Source organism: Carassius gibelio, chromosome A22 (genome assembly GCF_023724105.1).
Source record: "Carassius gibelio isolate Cgi1373 ecotype wild population from Czech Republic chromosome A22, carGib1.2-hapl.c, whole genome shotgun sequence".
NCBI lineage: Eukaryota > Metazoa > Chordata > Actinopteri > Cypriniformes > Cyprinidae > Carassius > Carassius gibelio.
The window spans coordinates 11,525,207-11,543,552 of record NC_068392.1 but is presented as its reverse complement, the minus strand read 5'-3'; the positions used below and the strand labels follow the sequence as shown (position 1 = coordinate 11,543,552).

The 18,346-nt window shown below is 36.2% G+C and overlaps 1 protein-coding gene across 1 annotated transcript; it reads left to right on the top strand.

Moving 5' to 3' along the window:
• Window positions 1-67: 67 nt before the first annotated feature.
• Window positions 68-17,525, top strand: cdc34a (cell division cycle 34 homolog (S. cerevisiae) a). Its single transcript, XM_052539566.1, has 5 exons — window positions 68-569; window positions 14,420-14,506; window positions 15,368-15,465; window positions 15,670-15,804; window positions 16,443-17,525. The coding sequence occupies exons 1-5, from the start codon at window positions 387-389 to the stop codon at window positions 16,660-16,662; spliced, it is 723 nt and encodes a 240-aa protein (XP_052395526.1). The 5' UTR covers window positions 68-386; the 3' UTR covers window positions 16,663-17,525.
• The last annotated feature ends 821 nt before the right edge of the window (window positions 17,526-18,346 follow it).

Sequence of the window (18,346 nt, the reverse complement as noted above, 5' to 3'; positions counted from 1 at the left end):
TGGTTCACTGCTCGCTCATTGGCTGCGGGAGGCGTTTGAGGCGGGGCCTGATATTCAGCCGCACGCACAGGGGGAGGAGCGAGACGCCTCAAACAAGCTGAAGCTGCCCTGCGCTAGGTGCTTATTGACTAGCGGAACGCTTGGTTTGTTTAACACGTTTAATTACAACGGCAGGTGCTTAACGTGGGACTTCAGATGCCCAACGCGAGCAGCGAATCGTCGGGGACTGGTACTAGCTGAGAGAAAATAGTGATCGAGTGACTTATTTCGGGGTTGTTGGTGCGCCCGTGGGCGACTTGAGCGTGTGGGCTACTGAACAAACGGCGGCTGTGAACTGAAGTTGTTTGCGGGGTTATTTTGGATGCCACATCGTTTGTTTTCGGAATATGGCTCAGCGTGGACACCATGTTGCGAGTTCCCAAAAAGCTTTAATGTTGGAGCTGAAAAGTCTCCAGGACGAGCCTGTTGAAGGCTTCAGAATAACTTTAGTCGACGAGTCGGACTTGTACAACTGGGAAGTCGCGATTTTCGGACCCCCTAATACGCACTATGAGGGGGGTTATTTTAAGGTGAGTGACGGCTGACTGTATCTTATCTTTTGATGTAATTTGACGAGTTTATATACACAGACTAATTCTGTGTATAAACGTCAAATTAAACACACGAAAAACACAGACTCTGTATTATTAAAATTGTTTATGACCTCTGTAAATGTGGCCAATGTTCAAGTGTCATTTGATTTTAAAGGAATCTAAGTTCGATTGTTTCCAACAAGTTTCACTGTCAGTCTTCTGTGGAACACAAAATGTCAAATGAAGAAAATATGTGACCTTGGCTGCTACAAAAAGACCTAATATTTCCTTTTGTGTTCCACGGAAGAAATAACATCTACAGTTTTGGATTAAAAACGACACGTGCATAATTTTCATTTTCGCTGTAAGTTACTGTCTTTTTAAAGAGAACGCTAAGCGTTCTATTTTTTTTTAAACGCCAACGTTCCATTTCTCCATAATTTGGTCTGTGCTCAAATAAAAGAGTTGCTCCATTGTTCGTCATTGTTCTCTAAAATTACTATGTTGCTTTTTACACACGGTTAACTGGAACGGTGACTGAATGTTGTAAAGTTAGATATTTAAAGTTCAAAGTATGAATCTATTTCGAATATAATAACCACAAGAACGTTTCCTCAGAATGCACAGTGAAGTCCCTTATTCATCACTAACCTATCTTATAAAATCAATGGCTTCATTTTTGGAGCTTTATCACTTAGTGTTCTTCAAGGCCTGGCTCTCTCTGGTAACGGCAGGTAGCAGAGCCACTTCCGGTGGCATCCCCAGAGTTCCTGGCTGTTCATTAGCTGTTTATAAATACTCATAACTCCACCTCACACACACCCACACTTTTAATAACACGTAAATTCGTCCCCCTCACTTTTTCCGAGTAAGTGTGTTATAAAGGTTTTCAAGGGCCGTTGTGAAAGAATATAGACTTAAATTCTAAGAGACCAGATAGACTGTGCACTGTGTGCAGGACCTAATGTTTTAGTACCCAGAATGAGGTGAGATGAACATCACTGAGCGCTCAACACCCATACAGTATGTGTTTCATTCATACTTGAAGCCAGAGAGCACTCTTTCTGTTACCCCCTCCCTCGGACAAGACCGACTCATAAAATAAATAACTTGTACCAGGAAATCCCTAATATGGACAAAATCAAGCTATCGCTGTATGATTTGAATAAAAGGCAGAAACCTTTGGGAGCATGAAGACATTAAACACACGATTGCAACAATATAGTTTATTTCTGCTTTTTAAAATCGTCTCCAGGTAATATTTTATTTTTAATTAAAATATTATATATTTAATAAAATATTTTAATTTATTTTTCGTTTTTATATAATTATTATTCATTATTTTACTTTATTACTTATAAAAGTAATGACTAATCCGCGCTTTCCAATAGGTTGTACGTGATGGGGTGGGGGGGGTTGGTGGTTAAAAAAAAAAAATTATATATATATATTTTACATTTCTGTCCCCCTCACTTCTGAAATTATGGCTACTCCCCTGTATGTATGTGTGTATATATATGGTTGTAGATATAGATATATATGTGTAGTGTTGTCAAAAGACCCGGTAATTTGGTACTAAAAAATGAAAATGTCAGAGTACCAGGTTTCTTTAAGTACCGGTGGTACCGAGTGCCCGGTCAACCCGGTTCTTGACAAATACAGCGCTATGATTTCCACGAAGCAGAAAACGCGGACGGAATCTCAAAATCCAGTAATGAAAATAAAACTTACATTTTAATATTGACAGTCACGGAATTTGTCAAAGTTAGCATAAATTAATCAAATCAGTCTGCATATGGACCAGTATTTGTAAATGTTAAGCCGCAAAAGTTGGTTGAAATATGAATCCTGCATGATCTGTGTGAATGAATAAATGGCAGAGACGTGCGGCTTTGTTTACTACATAGACTGAAACGCGTGACTCTTGCAGTAATTTCAACATCTGCTGTCACAATGAGGAATTGGATACATAAACAATAGGGCTGTGAATCTTTGGCAAGGCAGCGATTCAATTCGATTACGATTCATAGGTTTTCGATTCGATTCAAGAACGATTTTTGCAAATTTAGAACGATTCGATTCATAATTAAATTCGATTCGATTATAACGATTCGATTCTGCATTCTTTAAGTGCATTCACTGGCACTGGCCACGAGTCCTATAGATCACACGTCAACTGCATCAGAGACGAAAAGGAGCGCGAGCGCAATCCTGTGACAGTCTCTCAGGCGGTAAACAGTGGAGCGCGTGAAGGACAGATAAGAGGAACGATTCACGAACACTCTTCAAGTTCTCCATTAATTAGTGCGTGTAGTAATTTAATGTGTATACATTTTGAAAGCATTGAATCGCTATAGAAATCGCGATTCATTCGATTCTTAGCATTTTGAATCGATTGCTGTTCAAGATCGGGCGATTCACGATTCAAAAATCATGTTTCAAGATCGATGCATATGAATCAACAGGGTTTGTAATCGATGCATCGAGAAAACGAGTGAATCGTTACACTCCTAATAAACAACATCACCAGAACTGTTCTGAGTCACTTAACAAGAATTTTACCGTTTCATTTGAGTAAAACCAGTGTCAATTTAAAGGTATTCACAGCAACCCGTCAAAATAAGTACATTTTTACATAAAGGCATTGTGCTAAAAATATTACTATTATTTAGTAGAATGTATGTGATACTGCTACTACTGTTGAAAAAATAATAAAACTTTTTAAAGAAATAAATCACACAATATTTCTTCCATGTTTTAATTTTAATAGCAAAACCCCTTTATTTATCAAAAAATTAAATGTTTAAATTTGTATTAATTAAAAGAAAAATTTAATTTTGGTGAAATTTGTTTACTGTTTTTCATAATTATATAACTTGTAGAAAAACTTTAAACACAATTGTAAGTATAAAGAATGGCATTGGTTTTATGTTTAGTGATTAGGTTTTTTTTTGTGTGTGTGTTTTGCTTCGGTACCGAAAATGAATTTTGAAATTTTGGTACTGTGACAACACTATATGTATGTGCGTATATACTGTCTATACAGCTAAGCACTCCTTATGTGTATGTTCTTTTTGGGAAAATGCTTATGCAATTTAGCTTATTGGGTTTATATTCTGGTCACATCTGCTTGCTGTTATATGATAGGCGTCATCAAATATTTTGTTTAAAAAGAGCAGTGTAGTTTATAGCAGAAAAAGTGACAAACGATTGTGACTCCTGGAACGAACTCTGGCAGCTGATACATACAAATGTATAAAAATAATAATAACAATTATAATAAATAACACACCTGTGGGAACTTTGCCTTGTTGTTTTGCAACACCATCGCTCGCCACTGAGAACAGTGTTGTTTTTACACGGGAAAACAGCAGAAATGGTGAGAAAGACCGTGGCAGCTACCAGGATTTTCTCGCTCTCTCTCTTTCTCTCTGTGTGTTGAACCGTATCTGTCAACAGCACAACATCAGTCATATTTACTGCTCCATCTGTCAGTAGTTTGGTCATGACACATACGAGTCTACATTTGATTAACATAGCAAAGATTCTGTTTTGAAACCCTTATGATCTTCAAGCTGCACTTTTTGCACAAACAAACATGTAACATTAGTTTTTACTTGAGCCAATAGCTGCTACTAAATATCTGCTGTGTCCAAGCAATGTCACTCTGTCAGACCACAATAATGGCAGTTATATTTAGCCCGGCTTCATAGCTGTGCCTGTGTGTCATTGGCTTGCTTGCTGGCCAACCAACCTCCACACATCATGACATTAGCAAGTGGCCACCGATCTGCTGGGAACAACGGCTACGGAGTCAGAACCTGCTGGAACCAAAAACAAGTTTGATGGCCCAGTAGGGTCTCTCTTTCTTTTTGTCTGAAATGTAATGCAAAGCTGTGTAAATTCAGTTCTCTCCTGTTGTTTTCTTGCATTGATGTGGAAAACCTTGTCTGTTTGTTAGTGGGGAGGAAGGAAGCAGGTTAGCCCTGCGATGTTCTCAACGTCTCTTCCAACAGGAAGAGATGAGTTACCATGACTTCCTGTACCCTAATCTACTTCACCAAAACAGAAAGGTTTCCCTTCTGCATTCTTTTTCCTGTTTTTTGATGTTATGCTTTTTCACAGCAAAACTATAGGGTGTGTGTGTACTTTTGTATATATTTTTTAATATTTTTATTTATTTTGTTCTTCTTTGTTGGTATCCTCCGTATTGGATATTTAATGTAACTGCTGCCAATACTAAAGTTAATCTTTAAAAACGTCTGGAATAACATGAAGAAACAGAACAAACTGAGACTGACTCAATCCAGGAGAACTAATAATTACTATTATTATTTATATATTATTTATTTGTTTGTTTGTCTTTTTTACTGCAACAACAGACACTGATGTGGCATAAACTGGTACTAGGTATTTTTCCATCAAGTAGTTCATTATTTGAACACATTTTTACTTCTTAACATAGAATGTACAGTTAAACTCTTGTTCTAGAAAATGAAGAACAAGGAAATGTGCATTACGTGTACTTCGTTTTTTAATGTTTTAAATTAATTTATGAAGCCACTGCCAACTTTATTGTTACAAGTTGTGTTGTTATATTATAATGCCATCATATTATGCGTCGTCGATTAACTTACTGTTCAGTAAATAGAAAAGCGTGACAATATCACAGCTAAATACCTTTAAGTATTGTGTATTCCGCCATGTTAATCACTGACACACCCCCAACTCGTACAGATCAGGGCTTAAAGAAAATCCCGAGCTCCCCACTGGTATTTACGATATTGTGGTGGCGTTCATGTGCATTCAACTCGTAATAATTTAGAAATTATGTCAAATTAAATTTATTTTCTGAAAAAACTAACGTTTTTTGACCTTGCATGCATCTAAACCTGTTTTAGGAGACTCACAAAACAATATTAGCAACCTTAAAAATTGCATAGTAGGGGCACATTTTTTTTAATAAGCCTATAATAAACCTTTTTTTATTTTATTTAGAATTTCTGAATTTCTCAGATTTTGGTCATGCCACCCACCCCTAGCATCACTCTTTATCTAGCTCCAGTTTTCCAGCTAAGAGAGATTTGGAGCAGTCATTTAGTTCTCATGAGTCGGATCTCTCTAAGCAGGCTTCAAGTTCTTACACGTGGCACTGATCTGACAGGTAGCAGGGTTTGCTCCTGATCAGCTTGTCGCTCCAGTGAAGCATACACACACCCAGGGCCTGTGGCAGGTTATGTGAGCTGGGCTTGGCTGTGTCATGTTACCCCCTCCCTCGTCAGACTGATGGAGTGTCACAGAAACCAGAGACTGACACACTAACTGGGCCTGTTCTAGCTTCTTTTAATGCCTGGAAGTTGTGTGGAGTGAGTCAGCCCATAATAACAACTCAGTTTAACATTTTCAAAATGTCTGGAATGACTAAGAAACCGGTAATGAACAATCTTTTGTAAGAAGGATTTCATTTTTAACATCCTCTCTGCAGTTCAGACATATGCCCTGAAACCTCAAATTTAAATGTAGTTGTTGTTGGTCTTAAATTCTTATTTAGAAGCAATTTTAATGTTCCATATATCAAGTTGTCGTGCACAATACCTGGGAAAAACTAGAGAAAGTGAAGCTAGAAATTTATAATTTTTTAGAACCATTTGGTTTGAAATGGCAAAATATTTTGTGGCCCGTATGTGACTCTCAGGTGATTTTAAAAATAGAATCATAATTCAGTAAACAAAAATAGAAAATTGTTAAATCAAACCATCTATTGTAAATGGTAAATAATCAACTTAAATATCAGATAGTTAAATGATCTATTCACCAATATTTATAATGTATTTTTAATATTCACACTGTGAATTTATCTATGAAATCAGTTATTGACATTGTAAACAGATTAATTTACATATGTATATTATATCTATAAACATTGGAAAAAGGATAATTAAAAATTGACTATGAAAATTTATAAATCAAGCAGTTCATTAAATTGCTTGTAGATTGATAAATGTTTGATTTAATAATAATAATAAAAAATCTAAGAAAATCAACAAATGAAGCAATGAATTATAAACGTTGAATAAAATCACAATTTGAAAATCAAAAATGGTCTAAAAAACAAATCAAGTAATCGATTATAAATGATGGTAAATGGATTATTAGTTATAGATGTTGGTAAATTGAAAAATTCCCAATTTCATAATGATCATAATAATAATAATAATTAAAAAAAAAAAGTTATCAAAATGCATGGTTATTATAATCTGATTACGAAGTGATTGATAAGTGCATGTTTAATTTGTCTACTTTTTCGGTGGGCTATTGGCTTATTATTGATTTATCCCACTCAATCTGTTGTCAATCATTGCTCCAATGTTACAGCAGCTGTCATTATCAAAAAAGGTAACTGATGTGTATAAACTGATGTAGATAAGACTGCACAGTCTGAATAAATTATTCTTATGGATCAGTCGACATGTACTCAAGTTCTTCACAGAGAACTATATTGCTCACTAATTAGGCTAATTAGCTACTTCTAGTGGATGCCAGTACATTCTTACTAGGTTTTGGTGTCAAATGAAGCAATGGAGGGAATTAAAAGAACAACTTCCTAACTCTGGTCCCCAGGGACTGCCTCTCCCTCATGTAGTTTACCCAGAAGGAAACCATTTCCCCGTCCTCTCCAATGTTTCATTTGGGATGGAGGGAGCGAGATATGGCACTGGATGACTGGAGAAAGGGACCGATTGCTCAAGGAGAGCAGCGGACTGGTTTATTTCTCTTCCAACCCAATGCCCATGGGATTCTCCTCCTCTTGCTTCCTCTCAAATGGGAATGTAGGAGAAAGATTGGTTTTTAGTTTGGGCTTCAACTCCAAGACAGGGATTTTCGAGCAAAAAATTGTTTATTCCAAGAGGCCCACGTTGTAATATCTGTTCAGCCAAATATGATTGTATTCCAGAATGAATTGCTCATGTAAAGCAAATGTAAAGCTTGGCTCATGAAGTTTAACATCTGCTGAATCAGCTGGTCCAGAAACATAGAGCGGTAGCGCGTCATACGGCACTCATCCTGTTAGCAGGTACAAATTATAAAGGATTCAATGTTAATATTCATAACCTTTTCACTGAATGTAAAGTTTTTTTATTGAGAAGATTTAGACACAACTTTTCAGATAACCACATTGGGTTTACTGTTGTCGTGGTTGGGAGAATTTCCTGTGAAATAAGTTAAGCGAGTAGTTTGTGAGATTTTAAGGTAGAAAACTTTTTGTTGTTGCGCTTTGGGCATCCCAAGTTTGAGTCCCGCTCGAAGTTTTGTCTGTGTCAAAATTTTTGCTTTGCGGTTGTTCGTGAGCAATGAGGTCAACCGGTACCAAAGTCTTAGCCAAGTTGAAATCCAATCTTGTGCTGCTTATATTATTGTGTCATTGTTAAGCACCATAAAGTTTCCTTGCAACATATTCCAAGTGTTCTAAAGCTGTTCCATTGTTTAATGTGAGGTACAGATGAATATTCAAGTCATTAAATTGAAGTTCACTTAAACTCTTCTCTCCGCTGCAGCTGACAGTCATCCTCTGTTTAGCTTTCAGTTCCGTTACAACAGTCAAGACAATGAAAATCTCTCCAGTATGATTCACTGTTCCTATTATTATACTTGATCTGAGGATTAACATAAGTGGTTTTTCATAAAAGAACTGTATCTTTCGGGATTTTAGTGCGGTTTCTAAAGCATGTTACTTTCTACCGGCTGACTGTTAGATCACAACGCTGGAGTAGAGAGCACTATGACTAGTTCTTCACATGCACAGTAACTGAAATTTAAAACCGTTAAAAGAAAAGGCTCAAACTATCACACAGATATAATAGTAATAATAAAACACTACGCATCTACGCACTACGAACTTTTCTATGCAGAGCGTTGCGTGCTGTGACTCTGTGTTGCTTCAAGTGTATCATTCTGCAGACCAGATGCGCATAAGCACTTTCATGTTATAATACTTTTGCCCAATGATTTTTAATACCCTTTCTTTTGTTTGTTTTTTCAACTAAATATTCCACTAACCTAGTTTATAGAAGTATTTTTATCATTAAGATTATATATTGATTCATTTGTTGTTTTATCTTTTGTCAGTGAAGTTGTCTTTGTGGTAGATTGTTTAAGCCACAAAAGAGTGATGACCAGGTCAACACACTGAGGTATTCGTTTGTTAAGTGATGACGTAAGAAGCGCTGTTTCCGGGTCCAAGCTTCAACTCGCTTCACTTGAGAATACGACCTCAGCAGCCGTTTATGAGCACTGTTTATTCATATTAATAATTTAAGCTAAACGCTTTCAAACTTACGGTATACACTACAGTCTCCGTGCTCACAGCGTCCCAAACACAAATAATTTTTATATATTTTATTTATTTTTATATTTTCATTGTCTGGCTATCTGGGACTTCGGTATGGAGTTAAATGTTACGATCATAACTTTTTTGCTAGTATTCTATAACATTGTGAGTTTATATTAGCACCTTTTGTTGTTTTCTCGTGGTAACTGATAGAGCGTTTGGACACGGAAGCGCTGCTACGTGACGTCAGACTTAACAAGCGAATAGTAATTCTATACTGATTAAAAAATAATAATAAAGAGCGCTGGTATCTGCTGGTACTCAGATTTTCTGGTATCAGATCTGGTTCGGTTCTGGAAAAGTGGTAATAAGCCAGATCTAGTTTTATATGCTGTTGATGCTGCACAAGCGGTAATTTTTAAAATACAACTAAAAAACATACACCGCTTTTAACCAGTCGGTTGGTAAAACGTCTTAGCTATGGTGTATGTTATACAGTGTAATGGACTTTTAATGTTGCACCTGCAAATGATGTAACAATGCATCCGATAAAAAAAAATGATAAACGATAAACGGCCCTTAACCAGCGTAATTGTACAAACCAACTACAAATCAAAAGTTTCTAGTTTGGCACATCCCTGTCTTTAAATTGAGGCCTCTTATCTATTTATTATGTAATGTGTCTAAAGTAAGGCACTCGGCACACAGGATGTCACGAGCTCTTGTGTGTCAGGTCATGTGCAGCGCCGAAGGACTCCTGTAAGCTGTCTCTGGCGAAACGTAATACTGTTACCTTCTCACTTGGATCCCTACTTGAGGTTTAATAAGCTTGCTTGCTTGAAAGTTTCCCTACACTACTTGGGTTTCAGGAATCGAGTAGCACTTGATATGTACAGGTCCCACTGTGTGTGTGTGTGTGTTTGGTTGCCGTTTGTCCCAACCCCCCGTACCCCCTCTGAGAGCTGAGCCTTTGAAGCACACACCAGCTGACCGTGCCAAATCAGCCAATGTGTGCTGTGAGGGTTGTGGAGTGGTCTGTTTGCATGTGTGCCCACCACCCACTGAACCGAAAGGCACCAGGGTCAGCTTGCTACAAATTGTGAAGGATTTGAGTAGATGTATGCATGTATGTATTGCAGGTTTGTTTATGCCCGGGTATTCATGGGTATGCATGTCACACATTCAGTGTAATCTTTTGGGTTTTGAATTCAGTAAAACAAGTTCAGACCTTGGCAGAACCTTGAATGTGGTGCCACCAATTCTTTTGTTTGAATGATGGTCCTTGATATTGAAAGTTATTGAGATTCGGCTTCCTCAAGACTCTACTCTTAAGTATCCAGATAGAAATTTGCCGCCTATTGTCAATGGGAAAGTGCCCGGGCAACGTTGCTCAAAAAGGTTGACACGTGTATCATCACCTTAAGGTTTCATCTAGGTATTTATAATAATTGTCACTTAAGATAATACACCAAGTTAAGATTATCAATAAGAATAATAAATATAATCTTAAGTAATAACAAGTAATACATTTAGTAGAATCCCAATTTAAAATGGTATTATCATAATTTGCATCAACAATAATCATTTAATATTAATAATTCTACTACTATGACTACTACTAATTAGTAAGAATTAGGGATGTCAACGATTAATCGATGATCGATTAACTGTCGATAAGAGATGCAATCGATTAAGGCTGTCGATGGTCGGTTAACCGATTCAATGTTGGGCTGCGTGCGGCTCATGCGCACTCAACACGTGCGAGCGGCTGTGAGTGACGGTGACGATATATAAAAGCATCATCATTCATTCACAATGTACAAATTAAGCTTTTAATGTGATTTAAACTTTAAAGTACATTAAAATAGAAACAACATAAAAGTTCTTCAACATTAAATGCAATAGAAATGTAGTTACTAATCATTTCATCAGATAACTGTTTTATATCGTGCGCTTTGCAGGGCTGCGGGACACAGTGACAGGACAGGTAGTCTATTCATTCCTACAACTTGTTAATTCATTCCTACGAATTATTAATGTGGCAATTGTCCATGTTTCATTAATTTTGTTCCCTAAATAACCCATGATTTAAGTGAAATAAGGGAACAAATTAATAAATCGAACGAATTCTTAATTCATGAAATCTTTAATTTCCCTTCCCATGTTTACCACAGTAAGAGATGCGAAAACAGTTATTAAAAGCGAAAGATAATAAAATAAACCTGGGAAATTAGAGGGTTAGACTATGAAGATTTAGGAAAAGAAACAATGCCTAAATATACTGAATTTGTGGAAATTCGTGACCAACCGGCAAACCAGAACAAAGCCGCGTAAATGAAGACTATGGGGTCCAAAAGCATGGTCGCGATCTAACATTTTCCAGTTAACCTATTATTCCTCTAATAAACAAAGCTTTTATACCACACTTGTCATAATCAGATCTTATCATTTCTAAATAAATAATTGCTGGATTCAAAACAGCGATTAATAGGCGCTGTGACCGACACATTCCTGGAGCATTCACTGCTGTCACTAAACGGTGACGCCGAGCATCGTTCACAAGTTTCTGCATGGACCTGACTAGGGCACAGGTTCTAAGCCCTGGGACAAAATGGGATGCTTTAAGGAAAATTTATAGCCTACTAAGTAATAGGCCCAACATAAAAATAACAATTTGTTTTCATGTTTTTTTTTTTTTTTTTTTTTAAATAGGCTATGGGAAATATATCCGACTTAAATAGGCTAATTAAGATTAACGGATTTAAAACAGAAGTGTGGGCGCTCCATAAGTTCACAAAAAAAAAAAAAAAAAAAGGATGACAACGCATTCTGTTTGTTTGCTTTATTTTACAAGAGCACAAATCTTCTGTTTTTATTGTGAGTGTGCACAAATGAAAGTAAACACTTTTGCGGAAAATATATATTTTTTTTAAATGTCTCAGCTGTTTCGATCGCGCCGGAGCCTGCTGCACACGTATATTCTAGCGATTCAAACTTACATCGCAGTCTGTTCATTATCAAAATAAAATAGTCAACTAAACATTAAAAGGTTACACTGGTCAGTTTAAATAGACCGTAGTATACCGGTCCACTCTGCTGTTCCAAGGACGTTTTTGCTCATATGAAGAGGATAATATTTTCCGTCTATATGCGAATGCGTGTTAAGTACAAGCCTAGTTTACATTATAAATAATAGTTTAACATTCAAATACATTGCGAATATGGAAACATTTCGATTTGTGCCGAATGAGACATGAGCAATAACCTCCAAATAAATCTAGCCAAAGCCCCGCTCGCTCATCCTCGTCTGCACGCATGCACTGTCACGATCTAATGCGCTGTATGCCGGATTTGTAAAAATCGGACATTTTCTAGGACAGAATCCAGCAGGATCAAATTAATGTGAGCAACTGTGTTTTGGTGCAGCAGCGCTGATGTAGTTCACAGATGCAGTCACACGCGCTCCACATTTCGGATAATTTTATACAATAATGTCAGTTGAAAACATTGCAATTGTGCTTTAAAATACAACAACGAGCACCACAAAACCATTTAAAGAGGCGCGTTCAGCGTTCTCCGTGCGGGATTGGAAACTGTCAACAAAGTAAAATGACCTCAAAAGTATGGCGCGCTCTCTTCATTTTATCAAATGATCATAATCGCATCTATTCATTTTATAATCCTGCTACTAGCATTTTATTCAGACTAAAACCTCTTTAATTCAAGTGAGAAAGCGTTTTGTGTGTGTGTGTGTGGCTTTTGCACATCCTGTCATACCGCTGACTGCGTGCCTGCAATAGACGCATTTTGCAGTATTATGGTTAACGATTAATCGATTAATTGATCGTTAATTTAAACGACGATCGATCATGGAAATAATCGAAATTTGACATCCCTAGTAAGAATACACTATCAAACAGACAAAATAATACTTATTACAAGGGATGTAACGATACACTCAACTCCCAATTTGATTCACGATTCAATTTTCTCACCGTTATTTTTTTTAACAAAATGAGATTGAAGACATTATACAGAAAATTGACATTTTTAAAACAAACCTTACACAAATAAATAAATCTCTTAATATGAACAAACTAAGGCTTTGTCTGTGCTCTTAACATTCAAAGTTAGAGGGAACCACTGGATTTTAGTCATGATCCAAACAAAGATGCAGCACACATTTGGCACGAGTAGTTTTTAATCTAAATTAGACTATAGTTTCGAAAATGGAAGCGAAACAGAATGGTCCGACTTGAGTTTTAGACCTTTTTCTTTAACGCAGAAGTAAACCTATGAGGAAGACTTCCAGTTCATTAGCAGCTAAAGGGAAATAACGAGAAGAATAACAACAATGTGCAGTAAATGATTAAACCGTTTGCATTATAAACCACTGTGTTCCTAATTAAGACAACACATTCAAATAATATGGTAAGACGCACACATTTTCAATATCAAGCAGCAAAACAATCGTTCTGTACGGCTAAAAATAGCTGGACGCGAATGAGACCCAGAAGCCAGACTCCTGGAATTAACAGAAATTAACGTTTCCTTGGTTACCACTGTAAACAAAGCAGCGCAGTGCTTATGAACACTACTTTAAAATGCATTGTTCAGAGGCGTGAAAAAGTATTACGTAAACTTTTCTAAAGATAGTCAGCTCCCCTCAGAGATGCATTCATATAAACTCCTCCTCCAATTGGCTCAAGGTTAAATGTAAAGATTTTTATTATTATTATTATTATTAATAATAATAATAATGCGTAATACACTTGTTGTTTTTATCAACAGAAATATTGCATTTAATAATTGTTATTAAGAATACACCTTTATTATTTCAAAATAAATAAAAATGTAACATTGGACTATTTTTGATTAATTTTTATTTACAAAAAATATTAATGTCACTTGTTAATCCATGTCTAGCCATATATAGTGACTAAAATATCATAGAAACTTGAAGGGTGGCTCCTTTTACCTCGACCATTAAAAACCTGGATACTTGTGTTTGCAGTTTTGTCCCCTGACACCCGTTTGAAGCCTACAGTAGAGCTCACAATTTAAGCTAGTTGTATTTATACACTGTGTGTGTGTGTTTTCTACATGCCTGGAGTCTTCTGTCCAAACAAAGGACGGATTAGCAGCCTGTGCCCCAAATCAGTTTATATGTTGTTTGGCTGCGTTGCAGATGGAAGCCTAACTGTAACAGGCTTTCAGTTAAATCCGATATTCTCAAATAAAAAACGTACTGAGGGTACATTTCATTTGCTGGTGCATGAGGTAATCTTGCAATAACCCCCCCTTTTTTTTAACCATTTAACCAATGAATACATCATTGAAATGTGTCATGGAGGTGTATTTAGTAGTTGAATGTGAAAGCCATACAGCACCGGTAGAGATCTTGGGTACTGGTGTTGCATTGCTCCATTGAGTGGTTCTGTGTTTTATCCCGTATCATTGGAAAACAATGTGCCATTACATCCATTCGCTTCCCTGATGCATGTGTTATTTCTTCCAGGCACGTATCAAATTCCCCATGGACTACCCGTACTCTCCTCCTGCCTTCAGATTCCTTACCAAGATGTGGCATCCCAACATCTATGAGGTTAGCTTACACAAACCCAATTACACTGCAGCGTGATCAGCATTTGTTTGGTTAAAATAACACATTTAAATTAATTTATATATATATATATATATATATATATATATATATATATATATATATATATATATATATATATATATATATATATATATATATATATATATATATATATATATATATATATATATATATATATATATATATATAATATATGACATGCTTTGACACTAGAAAATATATGTTACCTTAAAAAAAATGTAGTGCACTAAATTGAATATATTATATTTTGAATATGGACATTAATATACATATTTCTGCTTTGATCTAAAAACAGTTAAGACCAATTTCGAGGGTATCAAGTGAAGTTTTGTTTTAAATACTGCTTTTATATAACAAAAATAGCTTTAAAGCTTTTCAATAAAAATCAGTTCAATAATAATGTAAATAAATGTAAATACTGACATTTTAATCCTGATAATTATATTTATATTTGTATATATGTGTGTGTGTGTGTGTATATATATATATATATATATATATATATTATAAATGTGGAAAGAATTTTGGTGGTCTTCAGACTTTTAAACACAAATGTCAAGGTTATTATAATTACAAACATTGAACTTAAACATGTAATTTAAAAGCCAATTTCAGTCATTTCTACTGAATCAGGTTAATAGATCATTCAAAAAAATAACAAATAAATAAAAAGACAATAGATTATTTACAAATTAATTATTTACATCTATTTAATCGTATTATTACAATATTTTATGAAACTAACCATGATTTTCTATGTTATCAAAAGTAAGCATGGCAGATATTTAACAAGATATACTGGTAAAAACATTATTTCAGAATGGCGATGTATGTATTTCCATCCTGCACCCGCCAGTGGATGATCCCCAGAGCGGAGAACTGCCGTCAGAGAGGTGGAACCCAACACAGAATGTCAGGTACAACCAAATTATCAAAATTATACAGCAATGTTCTACAGATTCGTAATCCAATGTCAAATAGCAGTTCATTGTGCAGTGTCTTTTGTGATTCTTTGCACAATGCCTTTTCTTGTCTGTCTGTCTGCCTCAACAGTTTGAGATCAATAAGCCAAAGAGTCTGGATTAGTTTAATTAATCAGCTGATATCTGCTCCCCTTTCAGAACGATCTTATTGAGTGTTATCTCCCTGCTGAATGAGCCCAACACCTTCTCGCCTGCCAACGTGGACGCCTCCGTCATGTACCGCAAATGGAGGGACAGTAAGGGGAAAGACCGCGAGTATGCAGAGATCATCAGGTACGAGAAACCTTTTTTATCCATTTACACGCACATCTTTTATTAGGGTTGGGCCTCAGGCATCATGATTTTGAGCCGATTGTGCGAAAAATCTAATAATCATTGAACTTACAACCTGTGAAGGAGTGGAAATGCCATCCCATAACGCAGTCACATGACTTTTTGATGCACATGGAGGAATTTATTTGGCAAAAGTGTTTCCATCTCCTGTTATTCGCATTAATCCTTTTACGCAAAAGTCTAAAACCTCCTCAAGTAAGTGTAAAAACTTTTTTGCGAATTAAAAGCTCTTTGTTTCCATCACTCAGTTTCGACAGAGACAGAAATCATGTCTTTGTGGCAGTTCTGTGATGATTAAGCGATAATAAAAGACTCCTTCACCTTACAAATGGATATTAAAAGCAAAAATGCTACAAAATTCACATTTTATGAATGTGTCTTGTAGAGAAAAACAGACACTATTTTTGCAATTGGCACCCCAAAATTAGCATGAAACCAGTATTCGTTTTCATTCAGTGAATATGATGCATGAGATATGCAAGTGAATATATAAATACATCTAAACCTATGAATGCATAGCATTTGTGTTGCATTTTTGCGTGTGTGCACTTAATTGCATGTTTTGGTCCGGTTCACAGGAAGCAGGTTCTAGCCACCAAAGTCGATGCAGAGCGGGACGGGGTCAAGGTGCCCACCACGCTGGCCGAATACTGCGTCCGTACCCGTGCCCCTCCTGCCGATGAGGGCTCCACCTTATTCTATGATGACTACTATGATGATGAGGAGTTAGACGATGATGAAGAGGAGGGTGAGGATTGTTGCTATGATGAAGACGACTCTGGAACAGAGGACTCTTGACAAGCAGCGCCCAAGCTTTCTGAAATCTCCGCTTTGGTTTTCCGTTTGGTTTTGTAGCTTTTAAATCAAGTCAAGAGGGATGTTTATTTTCTGTTTGAAGCTCTGAGATCCACAACATCTCATGAAGGGGCAAGAGATGAACTCTTTACGTCTGTTCAAGCAGCAAATAGATGTTGCAGTCAACTCCAAACCGAGACGCATTTTTTTTTTGTTTTTGTTTTGTCTGGTTTTGGGGTTAGGTTGGGTTCAACCAATCAGTGCGAAACAGTCCAGCCTATGTTTATTTGATTCTCGATAAACAACTTGCCTTTCAAAGGCACCTGATCTCTAGTTTTCAGTGTCTGAGATTCAACAGTATTCGCGACTTGGGTGAGGGGGAAAAAAGTAGCTAATACACATTCTCAGGGCTACTTCTCTTTCTTGCACGCTTTCTGTAGCCAAGGACTGAACAAGCTGACTGATAAATGGATGAATTACATCTAATTTTCATCTACTTTTTGGACTTTAATGTTTCATTTTATTTGCCAACAGGCATGTCTTATTTGTGTTTTGTTCTTGATTTTATGGGGTTGCGATGTATTGCGTTTGAATCTTCGCTACGTTTAGCTACTCTTTGACATTTGTTGGTATTTTAGCTGTCATATATGCTTTTTCATTTTAAAGCTTTGTGGTGACACTTTATTTGGCACCTAAAATCCTCCTCAGGAAAATGGACACAAGACTTTGGTGAGTTTGTGGCTGACCTCTTGACCCAAACAGACTCTTTAAACGCTTTTGGGCCACTTTTTTTTTTTTTTTTTTCTTCTACTTTTTGTTATGCTTTGTAAATCTATTTAAAGTCTGAATAAAGATCTTTATTATAATTCCTGTAATACAGTTATGTTGATAAATGTAATTCTATACAAAATTGGGTTCCTGTATATTTTGGTGACTGCCAACTTTTACCCAAAATACCAATTGTGCCACTAGAGGCCAGCAGTGGGCTTCTTATGGTTACAGTTTTGTTACATTTATCAGTCTATCCTATTCCAAACCATAGCTTATGCTCTTATCTACATGATTTTTGAAAATGCTATTAATTTGCTGCATTTTATTCCAAGTAAAGCAGCACAAAATCAAGTAATGCCATTATGTCCATTATTGTTGGATATTTAATTGTGGCAAAATAGATCATGACATGTCTAAACTTCCAAAATCACTGCATTCACAACATGCTTATGGCATAATTCCTTTCTATATGTCAAGTTAAAACAACATACTTCATAGTACAGTGCAAGTGAAGAAAAGGCATATCCTAGTCAGCCATTCCATGAGGGAAAAAAATGGATGTAAAGGGTAAATTTGCATTTAAAAGCCATTGATCATAAGTGGTAGAGCTTTCATTAGAATGAAGAATGAATGGAGTTTGCTACATCACTCATATGCCAAGATCTATCCTTTGACAAGATGTCACTGCAGTCTGGAGGTCTGCGGCTCAACTATGATATCGACAGACCTGGCTTGAAGGTCAGCTAAACCGAAAGGTCTTTGATTGGAGGCAACACAGCATAAAGCACTGATGATATACAGTATCCCATCTCACTGTCCCAGAGCCCTTGTTAAAAACGGTTCCTTTTTTTTTTTTTTGTGACATTTTAATTAAAAGAAATCATGAACATTACAATTTTTTTTATTCAAATTTTAA

Coding starts and splice junctions, on each gene's coding strand:
- cdc34a (XM_052539566.1), top strand. CDS start 387: ATGGCTCAGCGTGGACACCATGTTGCGAGTTCCCAAAAAGCTTTAATG. Junction 15,466..15,669: donor AACCCAACACAGAATGTCAG/GTACAACCAAAT, acceptor CTCCCCTTTCAG/AACGATCTTATTGAGTGTTA. Junction 15,805..16,442: donor GAGTATGCAGAGATCATCAG/GTACGAGAAACC, acceptor TCCGGTTCACAG/GAAGCAGGTTCTAGCCACCA.